The following is a 26,979-nucleotide window of genomic DNA, read 5'->3' on the forward strand; positions in this document are numbered from 1 at the left end:
GGAGGCGGAGAACTCCCACAGAGCTCTTGCCAGGACAGAGTGAGGCGGCCAGCACACAGGTGACTCACACCTGCCTTATTCCACTGAGCAAACCCTTTGGGGAACCCTGACCGCGGGAAGTCTGGAATCATTAAGACCAGTTTGAAAACTCAGGAAAAATGAGAAGGGCATAACCTATTTGGTTTCTGTGAGGCTTTCTCCTCGCGACCTTCGTCCTGTTTTCCTAACGACCATACCTCACAGGGCTGTCGTGAGGACGGATGTAACACTGCCCACACCGAGCAGATCCCAGTCCCTGGAAGAAGGCTGAGGAACCCAGTGCCATGAGCTAGGGTAAGGGTCATCCCTGTGAGAAGCACTTGAGTCAGAGCCACACTGACCAGAGGACAGGAACCATCAGGAAGTGGAAAGGCAGGGAAAAGAACAAAATTCAGGAACTCAGCAAGGGCGATATTGTTTTAAATGGCTTTGACCAAAGGATGTTTTTTGTAACACATCAGAATGAAACATTTTGTTTTTGTGAAACTTGGAATTTGCAGTAATAATGGAAGTATCATGGAGTATTTCCGTGCTGGCAGGCACTTATCACTTGCTCTCGGTTATGTCTCACAAGCCTCCCTCCAGGCAGTGAGTACCCCCATTTTACAGATCAAATAACAAGCAGCTCAACACTTACCCTAAGTTATTTGCTAAGTGGCAGAGGAGAGACCCCATTCCAGCAACTCTTATCAAATTGTCTTTTTTGACAACTATCTTTTCATATTGATACTTCATTTATCCAGGAGAGATAAGGAATAAGGTAGCATAAGATTTTCCAAGATAGGACATAGTTCTCTAAGGTTTACAAACTATCTTAATTATTTCAATGGCAAAATTAAATGTAAACAGACTTCTCTCTTTGAGTGAAGTATATAGATAATGAAGGGTGTATTTTTTTTTTGTCCTGGTGAATCTGGGCCATCACAGATCTCAGCATGTGTGGCAGTGACACCCTTAGGGGAGAATGACCTGCAGAGGGGTCACCCATACATGAGTGGCTGGTCAATGCCTGCAGCAGGAAGAGAAACATAAGGACACGGAGTAGTAGACTATATCCTTTAAATGCTTACCAACTTCTTTAACGTTACTCTAAGCTGGGGGAACTACACACACACACACACACACACACAGTTTTTAAAATCCTGATATAAAGATTCATTGAGCTTGTAGAGCGCTGAAAAGTCAGCAAGGTAAACTTGGCTTTACAGCTATTGCAGACTCCTAGATCTGCCTACTCTCCTACTCTGCCTCAGTTTCTCCAGGTGTGAAGGATAGAGAGCAAGAGTCCTACTGACAAAATGTTGGACCTTTCTGGAAATGATCATTTGAGGAGACCCCCCTTTTCTTCATATCCGTACCCCATGGTAGCCCACACCCCTTTTTGATACACTCATGGCCCCCCTCAATTCCTACAGTTCCTATTGTGTATGCCCTCATTGGATTTTAAAATTTCTCATGGACACATTAGATATAAATCCCCAACCGGTGCCTCAAGAGCATGCAGTTCTATATTTACACCCACTGCTGAGTAGAGCACAATATAGGACTCATTGCCAGTGCGCAATTCATGTCAGAGTCCAGTCCTGATACCACTGCCCTCTCCTGACTCTCTAGATTACTTCCAATAGGACTTGGATTTCACATCTGGGGGAAAAAAAATCAAAGTTGAAACTAGAACTCCCCATCTTCTGCCCCATGGTTTCAGGGTAAGGTGTTCCCCCCTCATCAAAAAGGAAGAAGGAAGGGGGTGCGGGGGATGGGTTAGCCCGGTGATGGGTATTAAAGAGGGCACATACAGAATGGAGCACTGGGTGTTATACGCCAACAATAAATCATGGAACACTACATCAAAAAAAAAATTAATTTAAAAAAAAAATAAAAAGGAAGAATGAAGTACTTCACCAATCTTAGAACCAACACAACCTCCTTTACAGAGCAGCTTCCAGTTCATGTGATGCAGGTCCCCATAAAGTCACACTTTTTTTTAAGTTCTTTGGAAGCTACTCAGAGCATTACAGCAGGAAAGAAACCACCCAGGCCCCTCCACAAACTTCTGCGCAAAAATACGAAGAGTTGAACATCCAGGTGCGAGTGGTTTCACGAGGATCCTGTAAGGGGATCTCTTTAAAATGGGCCAGAACTCACAATATTGAGATGTCTGATATAGCAGGTATTACTTCTCCATAAATGGGCTTTGATTCAGGTTCAAAAAAAGGCAGGCAAAGGGTCAACTCTGCTGATTTTCACTTGCTGGCCTCCTGTGGCCATTTAGCTATTCCAAATTGGCAAAGTTTGGCTTGCATAACTTTAACTGATAAATGCTGGTGTCACTGAGGAAGAAAACTGCCTCAAGACCTAAGCCCCAAGGACAGCACAGCAGCCTGCTGCCACCGTGTGGTGACTTGGTGCAAATGTGGAAGCAGAAAATCCTACAGGGCTGAGTTTTCAAGGAAAACAAAATTAAAGGTGTTGACAAAAGCACGCAGTATTAAGGCCATGCATATAATATAAAAATAGGTTAAGTTTATTCAATGTATTGGATATTTAAGTCAGAAGTATGTATTAGTTTTAACTGGTGCTACAGAAAAGAAAGCTTCCTTGGCCTTCATAACTTGCTTCAGAGCTTCACTCACAGCAGCACAGAACAACCCAAAGACTATTCCAGACCAATGCGCTCAGGAAAGAAAAAACAGCCAACCAACAAGGAAAGGATGAGCAGAAACCAGCTGTGCTCCCCCCACATTCTCAGAGGTTATGTGTTATTTACCACGAACAATGGTTTGGTTTGTGTTTGTTCTGGGTGGGAGATAGGAGAATGAATGAATGAATGAAGATACAAGAGTCTTAGTCCTTGCCCACTTTCTTCTCTTCACCCCACAACAGCTTTCATTACCCATTCCCAAAGCTCAGCTTTGTCACGTGTCCCTCAACTTCGGTTCAATTAACACTGTTATTCAGGAAATGAAGGCAAAGACTGGCGGGAGCAGGGAGAGGAAATATGAAAGAAACATTCTGGGCACAGCCCCAAAGTTCAGAGATGAGTTATCCTCAGATAAGGAAGATGATGCCCTCGGAGACCATGACCTGGTTGTCGTCCTGCATCTTGCTCAGCGCAACCTGGATCTCTGCTGAAGAGAAGGGCTCTTCTCGGTCCTGGTTGATGGATTCTGTGAGGCGATTCATGCCCACAGACTGTGCGTGAGCTTCCCGGAACACATCCAAGAGGGCCACCTTGAATTCCTTCAACCTGGCCAAGTCAGGAGAAGATGGATAAAGGAGAAGTATATAAACCAAAAAGCTCTCAGGCAAGATCCATGTAAGCATTAATACAGTATAGATATCCCCCAACAGTCAATTTGAGAGCTTCCTGCTCATTGAGAAATAATACCATTTTAAAAACCACCTCTCTACTCACCGGGATTCACTCAATTCCACCTTCTGGGACTCCTTGGTCTCCTGTGAGTCTGCTGTCTTTGGAGTGTGCACTTCAGAGGATAAATGGTTGCAGATAATGGGAAGAAACACGGTGAAGCCATTTCCATTTCCAAAGACACCAGGAAAGTAATCTCCACTCCCCACACCTCATCGAGCCTACAGAACACCCACTTCCTAGGGTTCTCCTGGAACCAGCCAGGGTAGAGAAAATGAGTCGGGCAAGAGACCCGCAACATACGTTATCTGGGATGCTTATGCCAGGCTTGGCAAAGAGCACGGTTCCTCGGGAAGGAAGCAGCAACTGAGCAAAGCCCAGTTTCCAAAGTTTTGACTGGGTTTCCCGAGGTTCTCTTGGGACAAACCTCTTGGACACAGGGCCCTGAGCAGGACACCAAATGGCAACGCACCAGAAAATGTAGTACACAGATCAACTAAAGTTAGCAGTCAAAGGAACCACCTCTTTATCAATAGGAGACAGTCACTCACCTTGAGGCATTTCCTCCTCTGTGTCACTGAAGTCATAGGGGTCATAGGAGCCCCCATCCTTGGCATCAGTGTGATGAGTCCTCCTCCTAAAATATCCATAGCAGTTAAGAGAAAGGCTTTGGAGAAACCCATCCTGGGCCTCCGACCAGAGAAAAAGAACTAGGACAATCTACAGTCAAAGCAAAATGCTAGGCCCAGGCCTATACAAACTGTTACTTTTTCTTGAAAGAGACCAACAGTCTCTGGACTAGAACACAGGCAGGCCCTGCTTCCCAATGCTCTTTTTCTCTATCAGCCACCTTAGACATTCAATCACAGGCATGAATACCATGAGGAAAGGATTCTGAAAAATAATACACTCAAAAACCTGTTTGAGTCAGTGTGTTCCTGCTACTTAGCATTTCTGCAGCAGGAAAGAGGTCAGAAGCATCCTCCCAGGGGCGCCTGAGGGGCACAGGCGGTTAGGCATCCGACTCTTAGTTTCTGCTCAGGCCCTGATCTCAGGGCTAGGGATCGAGCCCTGCTTCAGGCTCCATGCTCAGCACAGAAGTCTACTGAAGTTTCTCTCTCTGCCCTCACCCCCCTACCCCGCCATGCGTGCACCCTACAGATCTAGGCACCTTTTCCCAACAATAACTTGATATCAACTAGCAGTGCTGATTCACCTCCCTCCCCTCCCCCAACTTATGTCTTTGTCTCCTTTCTCTTCGCTCCGCCTTACCTCTTACTCTTCTGCTCTTGGTCCTCCTGGCTTTTCTCCTCTTCATCCTCTGTCTCTGATTCACCCTCATTTCGCTTCTTTCGTTTCTTCTCCTTCTCTAGAACCTAAGACCAAGCCAAGCATGGGTGGGTGGGAAGGGTCACTGATGCTGGGAAACTGAATGAAAAATTCTGAGTAAGAGTCCCTTCTACACCATCAGCAGAAATGAGATGAAACAGCGAGCCTCTTTCATCCCTGAGTCCAGAACCAGGGGCAGAGGAATAGGCTGCTGCCTATCTTTAAAAATGCTGAGAGGTGGGGCGCCTGGCTGGCTCAGTCGGTTAAGCGTCCAACTCTTGGAGTCAGCTCAGGTCATGATCTCAGGGTCATGGGACTAAGCCCCGTATCGGGCTCCTTGTTCAGCAGGGAGTCTGCTTGAGATTCTCTCTCCCTGTCCCTCTGCCCCTCCTCCTGGGCTCTCTCTAAAATAAATAAGTCTTTAAAAAAAAGTGCTGAGAGGTATGTTCAATTCCTTTGACATAGTAGATACTTAATGAGTATTTAAGGAACAAATAAGTGAATGAAAAAAAAGCCCAGCCCATAACAGTAAGTGGAAAACAATCCATTTCTTTATAGATCAGGTGGTTAATTTAAATTTAAGACAACTCCCACCCTAGCAAAAAGAGTAAGCCAGGAAAAGCCCATCAGACCCACAACTAAACCCCAGAGGGCTACAGTTCACTAAATTGGAGAGGGGATGGGCAACAAGGAAAAGACAGTGAAGGCTTCAAGGCCTGGTGTCTAAAATGAAAGAAACACAATGTTACAAGCAGAAGCAGAAGCAGAAACAGAATGACAGGCCCAAATTTGAGAGTTCAACTTTTGATGTGAGTTTTTGAGATGCCAATGGGATACCTGAAGAGACTGGCAAAAGAAAAGGTACAGAGGGAAGAGGAAGATCACCCAGGTTAATCCTTTGGAAACATCTACTTTTTTAAGAGACAAAGGAAGTATGAATAGGCAGAGAAGCAGTCGATTGATGATGCAGCACATCAATGAAACCAGAATCTCTGGGGCCTCTGGTAGCTCTGGCATCAGTATTTTAAAGCTTCCCAGCTAGATGCTGCTTTCCACTGATGACCTAAATACAGGGGTCACCATGAAGGGCTGGGCAGCCCAAGCACCAACATTTACTCAGAAGGAGCTCTCAGGCCCAAGCATGTGGACCCTCACCTTCTTGAAGTAAGCGTACTGGACCAACTCCACAGCTTCCTCTGCATCCTGCAGGTCCACGGTCTTGCTCATGCGGGCCTTGGCATGGGCTGTGGCCAATCGAATTAGAGTCTCCAGTGTCCGGGCTGTAACTGGTGATGTCTGGGGAAGAAAACAAGGGAGGATTACTTGTCCAGAATTCCTTAGGCTTGCCTATCATTCCCACCGTACAGAAAAGGATAAAGATACTACTGGAATGACTCTAGGAAGTAAAAGCAAAGGATTCAGAGCTCTGTATTCTGTATAAACACCACATAAAATTCACAAAAATAAAAACAGCCAAGAAAATATGAGTGTTGAGGTTCGAGAAAAGGGTAGGTGAACAAGGAAGAAGAAAATGAGGCATCTTACAGCTGGAAAGAAAAAAGGCTAGAAAGACTACAATAGTGAAGGAGGAAAAATAATCCTTACTGCCAATCTGCAATGCTCCAGGAACTTTGCTTTTGTATCAACTGCATTGTTTAACACTTGATAACTTCTCCAAATTTTATAGATGAGGAAATAGGACTCAGCGTTTCAAGTAACTTGGGCAAGGTCACACTAAAGGAGGGGTGTGAAAGAGGTCATCTGAGGACAAATTTTTAAAGTTGGATAAATTCAAGTCCAGAGGATGAACAGAATTCTGGCATGTTCTCATCCTGTGGTTCTCATGGGGGTGGGTGCATACCAAACTGGTGTGCTTCTATCTTTTTTAAATGCTATTGACTGAATGGCATCTCTGACCTAATGAATCAGAATGTCTATGTTTAGGACTGGACATGTATTCTTTTTAAGTTTCAGGTGATTATGATGTGCCCACCTAGTTCAGCATCCCTGACATTATCCAATCTTCTCATTTTATGGATAAAAAAAACTGTGAGCTGAGATGTGAAGAGATCTGTGCAAGGCCCAAAAATTAGCTGAAGACCTGGGATCAAAACAGAGGGCTAGTTCTTTCTGTCACACCCCCACATCTCCCATTGTATGATCCTTGATCTGGTCACTTCTACTTTCAAGTTTCCTAAATTATCATGGGATGGGGTATTATTTATAGCCCATGGAATGGTATAAACAATACCCCGTCCCACGTTCAAAAACAAATACATTCACTTTTAAATAAATTCACCAAATCTTTTAATAATTTAAAAGGTACCAGAGTGTGGCAGTTACACACTCCATTATAAGCTCCAATTCCTGGATAACCTAAAAAGCAAATGAAATCCTAGCTTGCATTAGCAGAACTACAGAATCCAAATTGAGAGATTTACAAGACCCACTAAGACCACAACTAAAACAGTGTTTTGTTCAATGAGAAGGCTTCTGACACACTGGAACATGTTCATGTGGTGAGGGAAACAATTAAAAAGAAAAGGGGCTGCTTAATCTGAAGAAGACAAGTCATACACAATCCCCAGAAAACAAGTCATGGGGAAGCAAGTTTAAATAGAAGAATATTCTAACATTTCAATGCAGTGATGTGCCGGGCATGCTGCCACTGGAGATGTCAAGGAAGTCTTAGCAGAAATTCCAGAAGATGGAATGACTGTCTGGGTGTGAGGCTGGAATAGGCGACCTGGGATCATGTCTAAATCCAAGAGTCTATGTCTATAGCACGTAACAACGGTCTTGGACTTGGGTCTTTCTGCCATGAAATCCTGTATGAACTCTACTGCCCCAAAGAGTTTAGAAAAATTCACAGGCAGATTTCTAGAAATGGCTTTGGATAACCATTATAGTTATCCAACTAATCATTTGTCAAAGTCCAGCTCAAATACCATACTCTCTTCCCTCAAATTCATACCCCTTCTATAAAGTCTAAAGGAAAAACTAATAGCTTCTTCATCTATATTCACTCCAATCATCTTTCACATTCATTTCCTTTTAGGTACCACACTGGGGTAGATATTTATAAACAGGCATATATGATCTTTCCATCTACTTTCCTGCCTCCTAAGTTCCAGATCTGAGTTCTCTGAGGATAGCTCTTCCTATTTTAACCCTGCATGCAAGAACAGACACCAGTTCAGTTCCCAAAAGTGGCTCCTTATGTTTGCTGAAGGAATCACAGCTTCTGGAAGCCAATGTCCTCTGAACTAATGAGATAAAGGTGTTCTCACTTCGTTTTCCTTTGTAGAAGGAAATGATTAGAACTGGAGAACAGGAAGCCCTTCAGACCAGAAAGTAAAAGGGGAGGAATCACTAAGTTGAAATGCTTCGAGAGCTCCCAGATAACAGGGACTCCCCAGCCTTCTACTTCAGGAATTCCCAGGTCCATCTTCCCTGTGGGGACTCACCCTGGCAGTGTCCGAGCTCATGCTGTCTTGGCTGCGCAAGCGTGAGTACTCTTCTGCAATGTAGGCGGCTGAGTCCTGAGTTAGAATGGGCTTGATGATTTTGGCCACGTGGATGTACTTCCTCATGAATGCTGCACTCACCATCTTCTCCCTGCGGGCACACACAGTGATTTCTTCTTCTTTGCCACACCTCGGCACCTGACTGGGCTGGGAGCTTGGCCTCTCCTCAGAGAAGTCAAGGTCAAGTGGCAGAGATACAATCTAGAATACATTATCAGAAATCCCACTTATATAGAATGTGTACGAGACTCTTTCATGTATGTCAATTGAATCAGAATGTAGCTATTACTTAGGTATTTGTGAGGTAAAAATTTAGGTATTATGTGCCCTATTTAATAGGTTAAAAACTACAGCTCAGAGGAGACTTAAATTCAGTGTTCTGACTCTAAATTCCATGTTCTTAAACAACAGGTTTGAATCTATATGCTTCCTACTGCACCACAGCCCTAAATACAGGTATAAGATCTCATATTTTGTGCTTTGAACACTTGAACCCTAGTCTCCTTTATCCAAATCCACCTGCACAGCACCCAGGGCTTGCCATCTACTGTCCCTTCAACAGTAGCTTGTCACAAATGGCTAAAGGACTTGTGCAGTACTTCACGTACGAGGATAACATAACATACCCACCATCAGTTGGGCATGTGTCAAAGCCTTCCTTTTAGAAGATTAGAACCTAAACCCATTCGCCACAAACACTTAACAAGGCAACTGGCCAGGAAAAGTATCTAAGTGTGGGATCCAGAAAAGAAAACAGGGCCACATGGCTACGAATCCAAGCATGATCTTGCCTGGGCAGCACATAAAAATATGCTAATATGACAGAAATCTCAGGTTCCTTCAAAGGAGAAGTATGAAGAATGCTCACTTTTTCTTCTTGGTCCCATGCAGAAGGTTGTCATGCTTCTCATAAATCTGGGTGTCCTGCTGGTCTTCCTGGTTAAAATTGGGATCGTCTGTGGCCAGGATATCCACGGCACTACCCAAAGGCATAGCTGGAAAACCCAAGTTGGGAGAAAGGAGAGTAAGAAATTGCTTCTTCTGAAGAGATAAAATACTAATAAAGCAAAGACACATAGACACGTGGAGCCCACAAATAAGAAAGGTGGAACTACCTAGCTCCCAGAAGATGCTCAAAGGTGTTCCTAGACCCAGAAATGGAAAAAAGACACACCTTAGGATAACTCCCAGAGAGCAAGAAGGGAGTGGTCACGAAGGCAAGGGCACCTTCAACATCAACCCAGAAACGGAAACACCCACCATGACCTGGGCCAGGTCTGAGATAATCACATCTGTTTAGGTCCCCCTCCATTAATCAGTCTGACTCTTCCCGTGGCCTCACCATCGCCATCCTGTTCCCCAGGGGCTCTGTAACGGTGCATCCTAAGGACATGGTCCGAGATCTCCCGATCCTGCTCAGGGTCCATCTGATCCAACATGATGAAGAGTAAGTCAAACCGGGATAGCAGTGAGTCCTGCAGTCCAATGTTCTCCATGGGGGTCTTATACTGATCATACTGTGCAACAGAAGGAAAAAGGAAAGTGGAGGCGACATCAATGGGAAGAAAGGACAAGGAGGCTATTTAAAGCCATTAAAATACTTACTTCAGTTTGTCTACCTGCAACCCTTCTCTCACTGAAGCTTCGGGAGACCTGAGCGAACTCAGAGCCCCACCTCCTAGCTGAAGTGCCTCTAATAAGCTTATCGTAGGTCTCGAAACCAGCGTCCTCCTTCCCAAGCTTTATTCTGCCCCTGCCATTCCCAGGGCAGGACCAACCCTGAAAGATGACTCCTCCCCTGCCTGTTATTGATAAGGGGGCTAAGCCAAAAACACTTGGAAACTTTGGAGTCCCTTACTCAAAAGGTAGTGAGTAAAATCACAACGAAAATGGTCAATAATCTATAAATCATGAAGTCTTAAGGGTCAAGGGAGATCTTCCCTGGGACTCAAGAACCTCTATACTTTTTTATCTTTCAATTCTGGGCCTATGAGGCTACCCACCCACAGACACTTCACAGTCAGAGGGTCTAACATCCTTGTGGGTAATATTAATAATGAATCTGACCACGTTCCCATTTCAGGACCCGCCATTTTCTCCCTACATTTCCCAATATAATTCTTCAAGATGACATAAACATATGTTACCATTAATCTAAAAACCAAGGATCTCAACCCAAGCTATGCATTAGCACCAACCTATGGAGCCTTTCTAAACCATAGTTACCAAAAGCCCCAACCCAAAAATTTGAATTCAGAAACCCTAGACTGGGGACCAGGCACCTGCACGTTTAAAAAACTCCACGAAAACAGGTAACCCCATACACTGTGGAACTGTAAATTGCCAGAGCACAGTATGGGCTCTGGGTTCAAATACTGACTCTGCCGTTTTCTAGTTTTTGATTCTTGAGTAACTTACTTAATTTTTTATGCCTCCATTTTCTCACCTGTAAGATAAGGATAATAACTACCTATCTACAAGGTTATCGTGAGGATAAAAGCAAATTACTTGTAAGTCTTAATTAGTATTATTATGGTACAAACTTTAAAGAAGGCAATTTGGCAATCTCTACCAAAATGAAAATGCATATAACTCTTTAATCCACTGATTCTGTTACTAGGTATTTATTATACAAGATATCTGTAACAAAATACATAGAAAGGGATATTCACTGCAACTTCATTTCATAATAGCAAGGGGGAAAAGGGAAAATGCCAAATGCCCATCAAATAGAGACTAAACAAATTACTATAAATCCATACAATGGAATATAAGACAGCTGCCCAAAAAAAAGAAAGAAAAAATAAAGGCAAAATTCGGCAAACCCCAAGCTGAATAAATATAAAAGATACACCTTAACACATCATCATCATAGTGAAAAGCAAAGATAAACAGACAAATTTGGTAACAAGGAGCCAGTATGGTTGTTGTATACACTTACGTTTTTGTTTCCCCACTCAAGAGTTGTTAGTGGTTATCTCTTGGAGAAGGGATAGGAGAGCAAAGGAAGGCTTTTAATGTCCATACTGCACTCTCTGTTCTGTTTATACATCTAACCATCTGAATATGGTACTTTTGTTGTAATGGCAATACAGGTTACTGGGTTGTGAGAGTGCAGATCACTTTTGTTTTCTTCTTTGCATTTTTAAAGTTATTTTAAATAAATAACTTTCCAGGGGATTCTGATGTGGATAAAAAAGTGACAAACCACTGCCCTAAATCAAGGACAACAGCAAAATGAGGGATGAGCTTAACTTAATCTTTGGCCTATTATTCCTCCGGGACACCAAGAATCAACTTCATGGCCCAGCTACTCAGCAAAACCAAACAAAGGTGAGGACAACAGTTAAGTGCTGATTCCACTTACCCTGCCATAGACGGGGTTGGCAGCTGCCAAAACACTGCAGCGGGCATTCAGCCGAGCATGGATGCCAGCCTTGGCGATGGTGACTCGACCCTGCTCCATCACTTCGTGGATGGCCGTGCGGTCCATATCAGACATCTTGTCAAATTCATCGATGCAAACCACACCTCGGTCAGCAAGGACCATGGCCCCTGCTTCTAGCCGGCGCTCCCCTAGGAAATGAGGAGGTAAAGATACGTTTTACTATCCTGGTTGTAGAAGACGAGGGGAGAGATTTCAATCTCCTTCCTAAGCATTCAATGTTGCTCATGAGAATATGAGGAGCAGTCAGTTCCTAGAGACTTAGAGAAAAACCCTTGTGGGTCAACCTTTTTAGCTCCAATCTGAATGATCCCGAAGTAGCCAGCCTCCAACAAACTTCTTTCATCAATTCTCTATCTTGATCCTCAAGTGATTCCCCAACTAGATCTCTGCTCTCTTTTCACTAGTCTTCAAATCCCTTTCTCTAATTTATAAAATAGCACAATCTTCATTTTTATTTCCCTTCCAATTTGCAAAGGTTTCTCCTTCAAAAACTGTCTTCTAGGAGACATTCTTATCCATAGAGGGCCACCCAAAGACTTAAATGATTAACCCCCTATTGCCAGAGATACTCAGTCTTCTACAGCCTGGCTCAAACTAACCTTTCTAGCGTATCTTCCCAATACAAGCTTCCCGAGAGCAAACTCAAGGAAACTATGCTTGATCTCACTGCGGGACCTTTGCCAAAGACCCTTACACCCTTACCGGTTTCCTGGTCTGTAGTGACAGCAGCCGTCAGACCCACTCCAGAGGAGCCCCGGCCAGTGGTGGGGATAGCCCGGGGAGCAGTGCACAGAACATAGCGTAGAAGCTGAGACTTGGCAACCGACGGGTCCCCTGTAATTGGGTGGGGCAGTGATGACTTGCTAGGAAACTCCTCCCCCCGCCCCCAGCAAGTTCTACTTTTCTAGTACAGCTCTTGGCGTAACAGAAATTTACAGTAACTGGTTGTAAATAATATTCCTTTCACTTGTAATGGCAAGTTACAGGAAGAATATATTTTAGACATTATAAATCAGGAAATACAAAAATGAGAATAGTAAGAAAAGATTCATTTTAGTCTTTCACCCTTTGATGGAAATGAAATACACCATGTAAAGAATACACAATCTTACAGATTATAGATTCCCACAAGCACACTCCACAAGGGAAGACCAAGAATCTGATCCCCAGTGTCATACCGATCAGGAGAATATTGATGTCCCCACGGATGTGGCTGCCATTTTCAAGTTCTCGTTCCACCCCTCCCAAGAGCAAGCAGAGAATTGCCTTCTTAACATAGTCGTGCCCATGGATGCTAGGGGCCAATGACCTGGCCAGCTGGTCAAAGATATCCTACAGGAGGAATAACCAAAGGTGTGAAAAGCCTAGTGAGATTCAGTTGGGTTTTGCTGAGCTCTGCTTTATACTTTAGCTTATAAAAATGCTTGAAGAACTCCACAAGTGTAGACACTATTTCTAACTGTACACTGAACAGACCACTGTCAGAACAGATAAAGAGAAAGCCTGTATTCCAAAACCTGCTTAGAGGTTTAATATTTAAGAAAAAAGTATTTCCAGGTTCAAAACATTTTAGGTTTAATAAGAATATATAATGCGATTCCAGTAACCTTTTGTTTTGGTTTGGCTTGGTTTGTTTTTTCAGTAACCTTAATCACACAGGCATACACAGATGACCCTTAAACAATGCAGAAGTTAGGGGTGCCAAACCCCCGTGCAGTCCAAAATCTACATATAACTTTTGATCCCCTCAAAACTTTACTAATGCCCCACTGCTGACCTCACCTCACCAATAACATAAAAAGTCAATTAACACATTTTTGTGTTTGATATGTACTATATGCTGTATTCTTACAATAAGTAAGCTATAGAAAGGAAAATATCATTAAGAAAATCATAAGGAAGAGAAACACATTTATAGTACCATACTGTATTTATCAGAAAAAAACCCACAAGCAAGCAAACCCACACAGCTCAAACTTGTGTTGTTCAAGGGTCAACTGTATTTTCTTCAATTCTTCCTGTGGACATTTTGTCTTTAAAAAGAAAAACAAACTAGAGAACTAAAACAAAAATAACCTATCTTAAACTTAAGTAACGCATCACTACTATCTTCCATATGGACTTATTGGTACACTGATATTCTCTTATTCTAGTACTTGTATTAGGTTCACTTAGCAGCCCAGCAGGTAACAAAACAGAAATATTAAACAGCAAAAACACCCTTTTACTTGCTGACTGGGTCAAACTAAAAGCTAACACCACATCCTTTAGAGAAAAAACCTTGACCCTCCTCCTGATCCAGTACAAAGATCAAAGGTGGTCCATGCAAAACACAACCCTAACAAATCCATCCCCACCCTCAAATCCCTGAAAGATGCTCAGACCTTAGAACGAGTTTTACTGAACTTCTTGATCTTGGCTATATCCTCAGCAGAGAATGAAGGCTGAACATCCTTGCTCATTTGCTTCACATTACAGGCAATCAGGATAGTCCTGGGACAAAGAGGGGAATAAGAAGCCTGCGGTTTTCAATTCCTAACATCAGAGCCAACAGCAAATCGGAAAACAATAAAGAGAAAAAAGACAAGTTGTTCTGAATTCAACAACTGATACTCTCTTAGTCTGCAACACAAATATGCTGATTCTTCACCTCAGGAATTTATCCTCTGCTGTCCCACAGATCTTCCTTCAGACAGAAGTGTGGATGAGGAGGTGGGAATACGTGAGAAACTCATGTAAGACAAGAGGCTATAATCATGTTACCGGTAACTCCCACTTTTAACATAAGGTAATACTACCAGTTTTATCTGATGGAAAAGATGTATCCCATCTCCCAGGCAGCTAGACTGCTCCACCTGTCTGATGTATGCTCCAGAATATGGCAAACTGGAGCAAGAATACTACCAGAAATGCAAGCTGCCAGCAGCATGCCAAATACCTCACAACTGCCCCTTTACCTGAAGGTTCCTGAGGTGTAGCCTCCCTTCTTTCCAGGAAGGCAACGGTAGGTCCCCACCACCTGGACTCGGTCACCAGGCTTCACTTTATCTACCAAGTCATCATCCAGAATGACGTCCACAGAGCGGGGAAGTTGACCAGCTGGGGCCTTCTCCGGCATCTCCTGGATAGTGACGGTCTGGTGGTCCTTGTAGACAGAAAGGCCATATTCGGTCTCAAGGGGATTGTTTTCCTCGTCCTGAAAAAGACACACAGAAAAGCACTGCTATCTCATCCTGGTGTTAGAAATGCCACACTCATTTTTTGTAGGAAACAAACATAATTTGGAAATGACCTCATGAGATTTTAGTATCTAGGAACAAAAAAAAGCCAAATGTCTTCTCCAAATTTTTCCATTCCCATCTGTTCTAGTAACAAATCATCTAATGGAAGAGACAACTATAGTCTGAGGGAACCATGGCTATATTAACATCTAAATTAAGATTCTTATTTCCCCTGTACTATGACATAATATTTCCACTCCTAGGTAATATCCAACAGAAACATTCTTCCAAAGCCATATATTACAATGTTCACAGCAGCATTATTCCCAATAGCCAAAAATTAGAAAATATCCAAATGCTATCAATAGAATGGTTGAATAAATGTGGTATATCAACCCAAATGAATACTATACAGCAATGAAAATGTATAAAATACATCTATACACAACATGAATCTCAAAACATCTGTTGAACAAAGGAAGCCCAACACAGGACTATTTAGATAAAATATAAAAACCAAGCAAGAGGGGGGCGGAGCAAGATGGCGGAGGAGTAGGAGACCTGGATTTCGTCTCCTCTCAGGAATTCCACTGGATAGGGATCAAACCATTCTGAACACCTACAAACTCAACAGGAGATCGAAGAAAAGAAGAGCAACAACTCTCTCATCAGAAAAGCGACCACTTTCTGGAAGGTAGGACGTGCGGAGAAGTGAATCCGAGGCGATATTCGGGAGGATAGATGGCGGGGGAGGGGCCTCCGTCGGCCGCTTTTGGCAAGTCATAGAGCCGCGGAGCACAAAATCGGAACTTTTAAAAGTCTGCTCCGCCGAGGGACGTCACTCTGGTGGCTAAGCGGGGGGTGGAACCCTCCGGGACAGTGTGGTCTCAGGACCCTCGGGGTCACAGAAAGACCGGGGGTGCCTGAGTGTGGCAGAGCTCCCAGGTATCGGAGCAGGGAAGCCGGCTGCAGAGACGGAGCCAAGGCGCGGGCTCTAGGCTCGGGGTTGCCATAAACCGGGATCCGCGGCACAGTCGGGCCCCTGCTCCTCCAGCAGGGACCCAACAAGCGGCAGATCCAGGGAGACTCACCTTCCTCCCCCGGGAGGAGCCGCATGGGAGTGCACCGCAGGGATCTGCTGGGTTTGGAGACTCCACCCGGGGTCGGGTGCCAGAGATAGAAACGCTCGGTCACAAGCTGGGTGAGCAGAGTGTGGCCGGAGACTGGGGAGACGGGAGGGACTGACGGCTTTTCCCTGGGGGCTGAGGAGCGGGGCCGAGTTCTCGGCTCCTCCGGGGCAGAGATTGGGAGGCCGCCATTTTCACTCTCCGCCTCCAAAGCTGTACGGAAAGCTTGCAGGGAACAAAAGCTCCGGAGAGCAAACCCGAGCAGATTACTTAGCCCGACCAGGCAAGGGCGGGGCAATTCCGCCTCTGGCAAAGACATTTGGGAACCATAGCAACAGGCCCCTCCCCCAGATGATCAGCAAGAACAGCCAGCCAAGACCAAGTTTACCGATCAATGAGAATGGCAGAACTCCAGCGCTAGAGGAATAATGCACATATAATTCATGGCTTTTTTACCAATTCTTTAGTCTTTCAAAGTTAATTTTTTTAAACTTTTTTTTTAATTTTTTTTCCCTTTTTCAACCAACATCTTATCAATCCCTTTTTAAAGAAAAAATTTTTATTTTTCATTTTTAGAGTCATATTCTATTCCTTCATAGTAGTTACCCGTATTTTTGGCATATATACATAAGTTGTTCTCTCTTTAAAATTTTGAGATAGTTTCTTCTAACAGATCAAAATATACCCTAAATCTCTATAGTTTTTTTCTACTCCCCTGCCTGATCACATTCTCTCCCTTTCTTTTTTTTAAATCCTCTTTTCTTTTTCAAACAACTTCTTATCAATTCCTTTTATAAAATTTTTTATAATTTCCATCTTTACAGTCATATTCCATCCTTTCATCATATCAACCCTTATTTTTGTACATGTTACGTTTTTCTTTCTTTAAAATTTTGGGAGGCACTTTCTTCTAACAGACAAAAACCACCCAAAATCTAGTGTGTGGCAAAGATCTATATACCAGCCTGATCATATTTGATCACATTCTCTTTTTTTTGTTTTGTTCTGTTTTTGTTTGTTTTTATCTTTATCTTTTTCTTTTCCTTTTTTTTTCTTTTTCTTTTTTCTCTCTTTCCCTTTCTTTTCCAACTGCTTCAGGTCTTTTCTGATTTGTTTAGAGTATATTTTCTGGGAACGTTGTTACCCTGTTAGCATTTTGTTCTCTCATTAATCTGTTCTCCTATGCACAAAATGACAAGACAGAAAAAATCACCTCAACAAAAAGAACAAGAGGTAGTACCGACTGCCAGGGATCTACTCAATACGGACATTAGTACAATGTCAGATCTAGAGTTCAGAATCATCACTTTAAAGATACTAGCTGGGCTTGAAAAAAGCATGGAAGTTATTAGAGAAACCTTTTCTGGAGAAATAAAAGAACTAAAATCTAACCAAGTCGAAATCAAAAAGGCTATTAATGAGGTGCAAACAAATATGGGGGCGCCAATTGCTAGGATAAATGAGGCAGAAGAGAGAATCAGTAATATAGAAGACCAAATGATGGAAAATAAAGAAGCTGAGAAAAAGAGAGATAAACAACTACTGGATCACAAGGGCAGAATTCGAGAGATAAGCGATACCGTAAGACGAAACAACATTAGAATAATTGGGATCCCAGAAGAAGAAGAAGAAAGAGAGAGAGGGGCAGAAGTTATAATGGAGCAAATTATAGTAGAGAACTTCCCTAATTTGGGGAAGGAAACAGGCATCAAAATCCAGGAAGCACAGAGAACCCCTCTCAAAATCAATAAATAGGTCAACACCCCGACATCTAATAGTAAAACTTACAAGTCTCATAGATAAAGAGAAAATCCTGAAAGCAGCTCGGGAGAAGAGATATGTAACCTACAATGGTAGAAACATTAGATTGGCAACAGACCTATCCACAGAGACCTGGCAGGCCAGAAAGGACTGGCAGGATATATTCAGAGCACTAAATGAGAAAAATATGCAGCCAAGAATACTATATCCAGCTAGGCTGTCACTGAAAATAGGAGGAGAGATAAAAAGCTTCCAGGACAAATAAAAACTAAAGGAATTTGCAAACACAAAACCAGCCCTACAAGAAATCTTGAAAGGGGTCCTCTAAGCAAAGAGAGAGCCTAAAAGCAACATAGACCAGAAAGGAACACAGACAATATATGGTTAACAGTCACCTTACAGGCAATAAAATGGCACTAAATTCGTATCTTTAAATAGTTACCCTGAATGTAAATGGGCTAAATGCCCCAATCAGAAGACACAGGCTATCAGATTGGATTAAAAAACAAGACCCATCGATATGCTGTCTGCAAGAGACTCATTTTAGACCCAAAGACACCCCCAGATTGAAAGTGAAGGGGTGGAAATCCATTTACCATGCTAATGGACACCAAAAGAAAGCTGGGGTGGCAATCCTTATATCAGACAAATTAGATTTTAAACCAAAGACTGTAATAAGAGATGAGGAAGGACACTATATCCTACTTAAAGGGTCTATCCAACAAAAAGATCTAACAATTGTAAATATCTATGCCCCTAACATGGGAGCAGCCAATTATATAAGGCAATTAATAACAAAAGCAAAGAAACACATCGACAACAATACAATAATAGTGGGGACTTTAACACCCCCCTCACTGAAATGGACAGATCCTCTAAGCAAAAGATCAACAAGGAAATAAAGACTTTAAATGCCACACTGGACCAAATGGACTTCACAGACATATTCATAACATTCCATCCCAAAGCAATGGAATACATATTCTTCTCTAGTGCCCATGGAACATTCTCCAGAATCGATCACATCCTAGGTCATAAATCAGGTCTCAACCAGTACCAAAAGATTGGGATCATTCCCTGCCTATTTTCAGACCACAATGCTTTGAAACTCGAACTCAACCACAAGAGGAAAGTCAGAAAGAACTCAAATACATGGAGGCTAAAGAGCATCCTACTGAAGAATGAATGGGTCAACCAGGAAATTAAAGAAGAATTAAAAAAATACATGGAAACCAATGAAAATGAAAACACAACTATTCAAAATCTTTGGGATGCAGCAAAGGCAGTCCTAAGAGGAAGGTATACAGCAATACAAGCCTTTCTCAAGAAACAAGAAAGGTCTCAAGTACAAACCTAACCCTCCACCTAAAGGAGCTAGAGAAAGAACAGCAAATAAAGCCTAAACCCAGCAGGAGAAGAGAAATAATAAAGATCAGAGCAGAAATCAATGAAATCGAAACTAAAAGAACAGTAGAACAGATCAACGAAACTAGGAGCTGGTTTTTTGAAAGAATTAACAAGATTGATAAACCCCTGGCCAGACTTATCAAAAAGAAAAGAGAAAGGACCCAAATCAACAAAATCATGAATGAAAGAGGAGAGATCACAACCAACACCAAAGAAATACAATTATAAGAACATATTATGAGCAACTTTATGCCAGCAAATTAGATAACCTGGAAGAAATGGATGCATTCCTAGAGATGTATCAACTACCAAAACTGAACCAGGAAGAAATAGAAAACCTGAACAGACCTATAACCACTAAGGAAATTGAAGCAGTCATCAAAAATCTCCCAACAAACAAAAGCCCAGGGCCAGATGGCTTCCCGGGGGAATTCTACCAAACATGTAAAGAATTAATACCTATTCTTCTGAAACTGTTCCAAAAAATAGAAATGGAAGGAAAACTTCCAAACTCATTTTATGAGGCCACCATTACCTTGATCCCAAAACCAGACAAAGACCCCATCAAAAAGGAGAATTACAGACCAATATCCCTGATGAACATGGATGCAAAAATTCTTACCAAAATACTAGCCAATAGGATCCAACAGTACATTAAAAGGATCATTCACCACAACCAAGTGGGATTTATCACTGGGCTGCAAGGTTGGTTCAACATCCGCAAATCAATCAACGTGATATGATACATTAATAAAAGAACAAGAATCATACAATCCTCTCAATAGACGCAGAAAAAGTATTTGACAAAGTACAGCATCCTTTCTTGATCAAAACTCCTCAGAGTATAGGCATAGAGTGTACATACCTCAATATCATAAAAGCCATCTATGAAAACCTACAGCGAAGATCATTCCAATGGGGAAAAACTGAGAACTTCCCCCTAAGGTCAGGAACGCGGCAGGGATGTCCACTATCACCACCGCTATTCAACATAGCATTAGAAGTCCTAGCCACAGCAATCAGACACCAAAAAGAAATCAAAGGCATCCAAATCGGCAAAGAAGAAGTCCAACTCTCACTCTTTGCAGATGATATGATACTTTATGTGGAAAACCCCAAAGACTCCACCCCAAAACTGCTAGAACTCATACAGGAATTCAGTAAAGTGGCAGGATATAAAATCAATGCACAGAAATCAGTGGTATTCCTATACACCAACAACAAGACAGAAGAAAGAGAACTTAAGGAGTCGATCCCATTTACAGTTGCACCCAAAACCACAAGATACCTAGGGATAAATCTAACCAAAGAGACAAAGGCTCTGTACTCAAAAAACTATAAAATACTCATGAAAGAAATTGAGGAAGACACAAAGAAATGGAAAAACGTTCCATGCTCATGGATTGGAAGAACAAATATTGTGAAGATGTCAATGCTACGAGCAATCTACACATTCAATGCAAACCCCATCAAAATACCATCCACTTTTTTCAAAGAAATGGAACAAATAATCCTAAAATTTGTATGGAACCAGAAAAGACCCCACATAGCCAGAGGAATGTTGAAAAAGAAAAGCAAAGCTGGCGGCATCACAATTCCGGACTTCCAGCTCTATTACAAAGCTGTCCTCATCAAGACAGCATGGTACTGGCACAAAAACAGACACATAGATCAATGGAACAGAATAGAGAGCCCAGAAATGGACCCTCAACTCTGTGGTCAACTCATCTTTGACAAAGCAGGAAAGAATGTCCAATGGAAAAAAGACAGTCTCTTCAACAAATGGTGTTGGGAAAATTGGACAGCCACATGCAGAAGAATGAAACTGGACCGTTTCCTTATACCACACACAAAAATAGACTCCAAATGGTTGAAAGACCTCAATGTGAGACAGGAGTCCTTCAAAATCCTAAAGGAGAACACAGGCAGCAACCTCTTTGACCTCAGCTGAAGCAACTTCTTCCTAGAAACATCGCCAAAGGCAAGGGAAGCAAGGGCAAAAATGAACTCTTGGGACTTCATCAAGATAAAAAGCTTTTGCAAAGCAAAGGAAACAGTCAACAAAACCAAAAGACAACCGACAGAATGGGAGAAGATATTTGCAAATGACATATCAGATAAAGGGCTAGTATACAAAATCTATAAAGAACTTATCAAACTCAACACCCAAAGAACAAAGAATCCAATCAAGAAATGGGCAGAAGACATGAACAGACATTTTTCCAAAGAAGACATCCAAATGGCCAACAGACACATGAAAAAGAGCTCAATATCGCTCGGCATCAGGGAAATCCAAATCAAAACCTCAATGAGATACCACCTCACACCAGTCAGAATGGCTAAAATTAACAAGTCAGGAAATGACAGACGTTGGCAGGGATGCGGAGAAAGGGGAACCCTCCTACACTGTTGGTGGGAATGCAAGCTGGTGCAGCCACTCTGGAAAACAGTATGGAGGTTCCCCAAAAAGTTGAAAATAGAGCTACCCTATGATCCAGCAATTGTACTACTGGGTATTTACCCCAAAGATCCAAAAGTAGGGATCTGAAAGGGTACGTGCACTCCGATGTTTATAGCAGCAATGTCCACAATAGCCAAACTGTGGAAAGAGCCAAGATGTCCATCGACAGATGAATGGATAAAGAAGATGTGGTATATATATACAATGGAATATTATGCAGCCATCAAAAGGAATGAGATCTTGCCATTTGCAATGACGTGGATGGAACTGGAGGGTATTATGCTGAGCGAAATAAGTCAGAGAAAGACATGTATCATATGATCTCACTGATAGGAGGAATTCTTAATTGTAGGAAATAAACTGAGGGTTGCTGGAGTGGGGGGTGGGGTGGGAGGGATGGGCTGACTGGGTGATAGACACTGGGGAGGGTATGTGCTCGGGTAAGTGCTGTGAATTGTGCAAGACTGTTGAATCTCAGATCTGTACCTCTGAAACAAATGATGCAATGTATGTTAAGAAAAAAAAAAAAGAAGATAGCAGGAGGGAAGAATGAAGGGGGGGAAATCGGAGGGGTAGACGAACCATGAGAGACGATGGACTCTGAAAAACAAACTGAGGGTTCTAGAGGGGAGGGGAGTGGGAGGATGCGTTAGCCTGGTGATGGGTATTGAGGAGGGCACGTTCTGCATGGAGCACTGGGTGTTATGCACAAACAATGAATCATGGAACACTACATCTAAAACTAATGATGTAATGTATGGGGATTAACATAACAATAAAAAATAAAAAAATAAAAAGGCAAAAGTACTCTATGTTGCTAGATATCAGGATGGGGTTAACCTTGGGGAGTGTGGGCCCTCAAACACTTCTGAGTGCTAGGAAGGTTCTGTTTCCTGGTTTGGATGCTGATTTTACAGGTATTTTCAGCTTGTGAAATTTCAGTGAGCTGCATACTTATATAAACTTTCCTGTATGTATACTAAACTTTAGTAAAAACATTTTTAACTTTTACTTCCTTGCCATTTGAATTTTCTAAAAACACAACAGCTGCCACTTACTGAGTGCTTACTACATACAAGGTATTGTGCTATTATTTTATGAGATTATCTCATGTAATCATCCTAACAACTCAGTAAAGCAGGTACTTTTCACATGTAACAAATAAGGAAACCGAGGCTGGAGAGGTTAAATAAGTTCCCCAAGTCACATAGGAAATTGCAGAGCCAGGACTTGAGGCAACTGTTAACTCCAAAGCCATGTTCTTCAGTACCACACTAGATGACCTCCAGGAGTCCAGTGTATTTCAGGTCTTGAGCAAAGAAGCTTGGCCCCAGTAATCAGCAGAAGAGTACTCCCTGGGTAGTTACTGAAGACATTCTAGAAGGAGGGATCTTACTGAAGAGAGCAGGGTGATTTAGAAAATGCAACTGGCCTGAAAGTAAAAGGACCCTAGGAAGTCCTTAGGGTCATCATTAAGGACTGGACCATGTGCAAGTCACTTTTTTTTTTTAAAAGATTTTACTTATTCATTTGAGACACAGACATACAGAGAGAGAGAGAGCGCGCATGAGCTGGGGGAAAGGCAGAGGGAGAGGGAAAAGCAGGTCCCCGTTGAGCCAGGAGCCCGATGTGGGGCTCGATCCCAGGAAGCTGGGATCATGACCTGAGCCGAAGGCAGACGCTTAACCATCTGAGCCACCGAGGCACCCCATGGGCAAGTCACTTAACCTCTCCAAATCTCAGCATTTCACCTGGAGACAGACTAAATGATTCTAAAGTATGCTTCAGTTATAATTCTAAGATACTCATTCTTGTTTTATGTTAAGATTCCTGCCCCAATTGCGTTGAAAGTAAGAACTGGGTCTCATTCATATCTGTATCCTCCACAGTGCTTAACAATTCTTTGCATACAGTGGCTCTCAATTAAAATTTGATGGCAGCGGCAGGTATTCTTTGATAGAATGGGAATTCAGACATCAAGTAACCAACATTAATCATCTTCTGTTTCATTAAGAGACCCTCACATTGTCCTCAGTTCAGATCAATCTGAACACTATAAAGCCATTTCCAATGCCATTCTTCTCCCAACCCAAAGTAAAATATTTGCAAATATTTCATGGTAACATTATAGAGTAAGTATTCTCCCATATTACTTTAAGTAAATTATAAAGTTATATATAACTTTGCTAAAAGATCTATGTAGATTAATGACTTTTTTCAATCCTTCCATAATTTGCCAAATTTTATAGAGTATTTATTTATTCTTTTTTAAAAAAATAAAAATTGAAGACTTTCATATTAAACTCTGGTTAACAATCAATCTTTCCTTTAGATTAATCCTTACTTTTCATCTGATTTACTTCAGAAGACTTCAGGTATCACTCAATTATTTGCATTAAAACAGACATCTTTGATTCCAACCCCCAAGCCCAATTAATTAATTCCCCTCACCTTGGTGGGATAGACAGAGCTGGAAGGAAAAGCCACCAGGGTGGTGAGATCAGAATAACGTCGCTCTATAGTCTTCTTGGTAGCAGGGCAGTAGTGGACACTGCGGACGACTTTGGGACGAACTAGAGAGCCTAGCAATGGAAAACATGCATATAAAGTCATGCAACTAGACAGTGACAGAGGTGGAATCTGACCCAGGCAAGTCTATCATGACTCTAAATACTGTGTTCTTCTGAGTAGTTTAAGCTGCTTCAATAACACTTGTCATTTATTCATTTTTGTATTTATATTTAGAACATCAACATGTCTATATAAAACTTCAAGTACAACCGATCCTGACCAAGAAATGATAGGAGTTCAGAGTTAGAATGAGGAGACTGCCAAAAGCAAGACTCCCCTACGCTCAGCGGAATTCAGCATTCTGGACCCCCTAATCTGTGCACACTACAGCTCCTTCCAGCTGCACCCTGTGAAGTTCAATGCTATATGCCACCCAACTCTACTTGGCCTCTCCTGCTTCCCCAGCCCCTCTTAACGGGTATCCCACCTCCATTCCCTTAGCCTCGACCTGAAGCCACTCACACTTAGTGACAATGCCCTCCACGCAGACCACACAGCTGAGGAAGCAGGAGGTAAGAGTCCGGGGAGAGACATGCTTGGAGCCAAAGCTGCCCTCCAATCCTATGTAGAACTCCTCGTACTGCTTGGCATAGGTAGCATCAATGGAGGCCACAAAATCCTTTAAAGCCCGCTGGAAGGCAACCAGCTCCTCAAAGGCATTGCTCAGGAGGCTGGACATGGACGACAGAGAGAATAATTAGGCAGAGAGAAAAACTCGAAGAAATCGACCCTTAAAAATAAAAGTAGTGTGAAAATCTAGTGCCCTTCTCCTGCTGTCCTAGAAGACTCAGTAAAATACATCATAACTGACAGCTAACTTGATTTCAACTTCTCAAAGATGCAGAAATAGTAACTCAGTTAAAACATGGAAGGAGAAGCTCTTAAGAGGAAAACGCCCAGGATATCTGGGTGGCTCAGTCGATTAAGCAGCTGCCTTCAGCCTGGGTCATGATCCCAGGGTCCTGGGATCCAGTCCTATATCGGGCTCCTTGCCCAGCGGGAAGCCTGCTTCTCCTTCTCCCTCTGTCTGCCGCTCCCCTGCTTGTGCACTCTCTTTCTCTCTGAGAAATAAATAAAATCTTAAAAAAAAAGGGGGGGGGGGACACCCACCACCTACTTTGGGAAGAAGAGAAAAACAGAAGCGGGTGAGGCAATGAGGGTCAAAAACATTTCATCCAAGTCCTCTCTTGGGAAGCCTGTCCAATCCGGGGAAGAGAAAGGGAAGCCATTGTCACCCAGAGCCAGGATATCCTCTTGGGAACCCTTACCACTTACCGGTTAGCCCTCTTCTCGTTTTTCCTGCGCAAGTCATTCACATTGACAATCAACCGGTATTGGTTGTCACTGATCAGCTCCCGAACTTTGCTCTGATAAATTCCCTGGTCTTCCTGCAAAATAACCACCACATATCAGAACAGCCACAAATTCAAAAATAGGACTGTATTTAAACAGAGGCAGTTCTCACAGCAAGATAAATCAATCTCTGCAGCAGAACTGACCTCAAATTTCTCCACATTTTCACTCACTAGCATGAGATTCCAAATACACCCTAAGAGGCTGTTGCAGGAGTTATAATGATCTCCTCAACGTCCATGCTATTATTTCTATTACTATCTGCAGCTTTTCTGTATGCAGTCATTTCTCAACTTCTAACGGGGAATTAAAACAAGCTCATAATAAGTCTAAAAGGACAAGTAAAAATCTTGTCAAAATGTAAATTAGCATATTAAAATGACTTTTCATTTAAGAATTACGTAGGGAATTAAAACACTGTATCTCCCGATCTGCTGTATAATAGGGAAAGAGTTCTCTCATATCCGACCTAAAGGAATAGGGAGCCTTACTATTTGTTTACAGACCCAGCATTATCAACCCTTTCAAGATGCTTTACCAATATTCTATGGCTTCCAGTCCTGGGTGGCATACAAAACCCCCTTTGCCAGCATAGCAAACACTTCTCTTCCGCATCTCCTTTGGCATTAAAAAGAATGCGGCCAAGTTAGGAAGTCTTTTCCGCCCGGTTGGAAAATCAGTCCTTAAAATCTGCAGGTCTGTAAGGTAGCGGGTCCCTACGTTCTCCAGCATTCTCCCCGCCCCCCCATCCCGACTCCTGCCAAATTCAGAGAGCGGGGAGTGATTTCCGAAAGGCCACAGGGAGCTTTGCCATTTCGTGTGCACGTGAAAGAAACCCGTCGCCTTTCGCGAGACCCCGCCACCATTTGCACTTAGGAGAGTTACAGGATCGCTCTCTCAAGGCTGCACGCACAGGAGCCCAAACCAACTACGGAATCCACCGCGAGAAACGTTACGAGATCCGGGACGGAAGGCTCCTGAGGGCGCCGGCCCGGCCGCAACAGTCCGGAAGCTCGGCGGACCTCCCGCGAGCTCCGGGCCCTGCCCCGGCTCTGCGTGGAGCAGCATCTGCCGCGGCCTCGCTTGGCCCGTCAGCGTCCCCAGGCGCTCCAAGCGCCAGAGTTTCGCGCCCCCGCTCCTCCCTCACCTCGTCATCCAAGAAATCCAGGTAATCTCTCTGCGCCTCTCGCAGCTCTATGTCGTCCAGTACCACTGTCCCCGCCATGCTCGCCGCCAGAGAACCGCTTCCTCCAGACCCGCGCGGAGAGTCCTCAGATGACCCCGCCCCGGCGCGAAAACTGCCGAACTTTTCCCGCCACCAAAGGCTACGTCGAGAAGGGGCAGGGTTTTCCGGGAGGATATACA

At 43.0% G+C, this 26,979-nt stretch overlaps 1 protein-coding gene across 1 annotated transcript; it reads right to left on the reverse strand.

The window, feature by feature from the left end:
- Positions 1-2,540: 2,540 nt before the first annotated feature.
- On the reverse strand, positions 2,541-26,895 carry MCM3 (minichromosome maintenance complex component 3). Its single transcript, XM_064597695.1, has 17 exons — positions 26,762-26,895; positions 25,537-25,649; positions 24,724-24,932; positions 24,142-24,272; positions 14,671-14,909; positions 14,098-14,206; positions 12,892-13,045; positions 12,416-12,547; positions 11,633-11,841; positions 9,608-9,782; positions 9,134-9,260; positions 8,206-8,356; positions 5,894-6,034; positions 4,682-4,785; positions 3,961-4,046; positions 3,455-3,524; positions 2,541-3,286 (listed from the first exon to the last, which is right to left on the reverse strand). The coding sequence occupies exons 1-17, from the start codon at positions 26,837-26,839 to the stop codon at positions 3,088-3,090; spliced, it is 2,427 nt and encodes an 808-aa protein (XP_064453765.1). The 5' UTR covers positions 26,840-26,895; the 3' UTR covers positions 2,541-3,087.
- Between the last annotated feature and the right edge of the window lie 84 nt (positions 26,896-26,979).

The sequence above is a fragment of the Mirounga angustirostris genome, unplaced genomic scaffold, assembly GCF_029215605.1.
Source record: "Mirounga angustirostris isolate CCGP_5_RB_7025 unplaced genomic scaffold, mMirAng1.0.hap1 SCAF_8, whole genome shotgun sequence".
In the NCBI taxonomy this organism is placed as follows: domain Eukaryota; kingdom Metazoa; phylum Chordata; class Mammalia; order Carnivora; family Phocidae; genus Mirounga; species Mirounga angustirostris.

Bases quoted from the DNA above. Each gene is read 5' to 3' on its own strand.
- MCM3 (XM_064597695.1), bottom strand. From the start codon at position 26,839: ATGGCGGGGACAGTGGTACTGGACGACATAGAGCTGCGAGAGGCGCAG. The intron at 24,933-25,536 runs GTAAGTGGTAAG...GTCCATGTCCAG, and splicing joins AACGAGAAGAGGGCTAACCG to CCTCCTGAGCAATGCCTTTG. The intron at 14,910-24,141 runs GTGAGGGGAATT...TGTCTTTTTCAG, and splicing joins GCTCTGTCTATCCCACCAAG to GACGAGGAAAACAATCCCCT.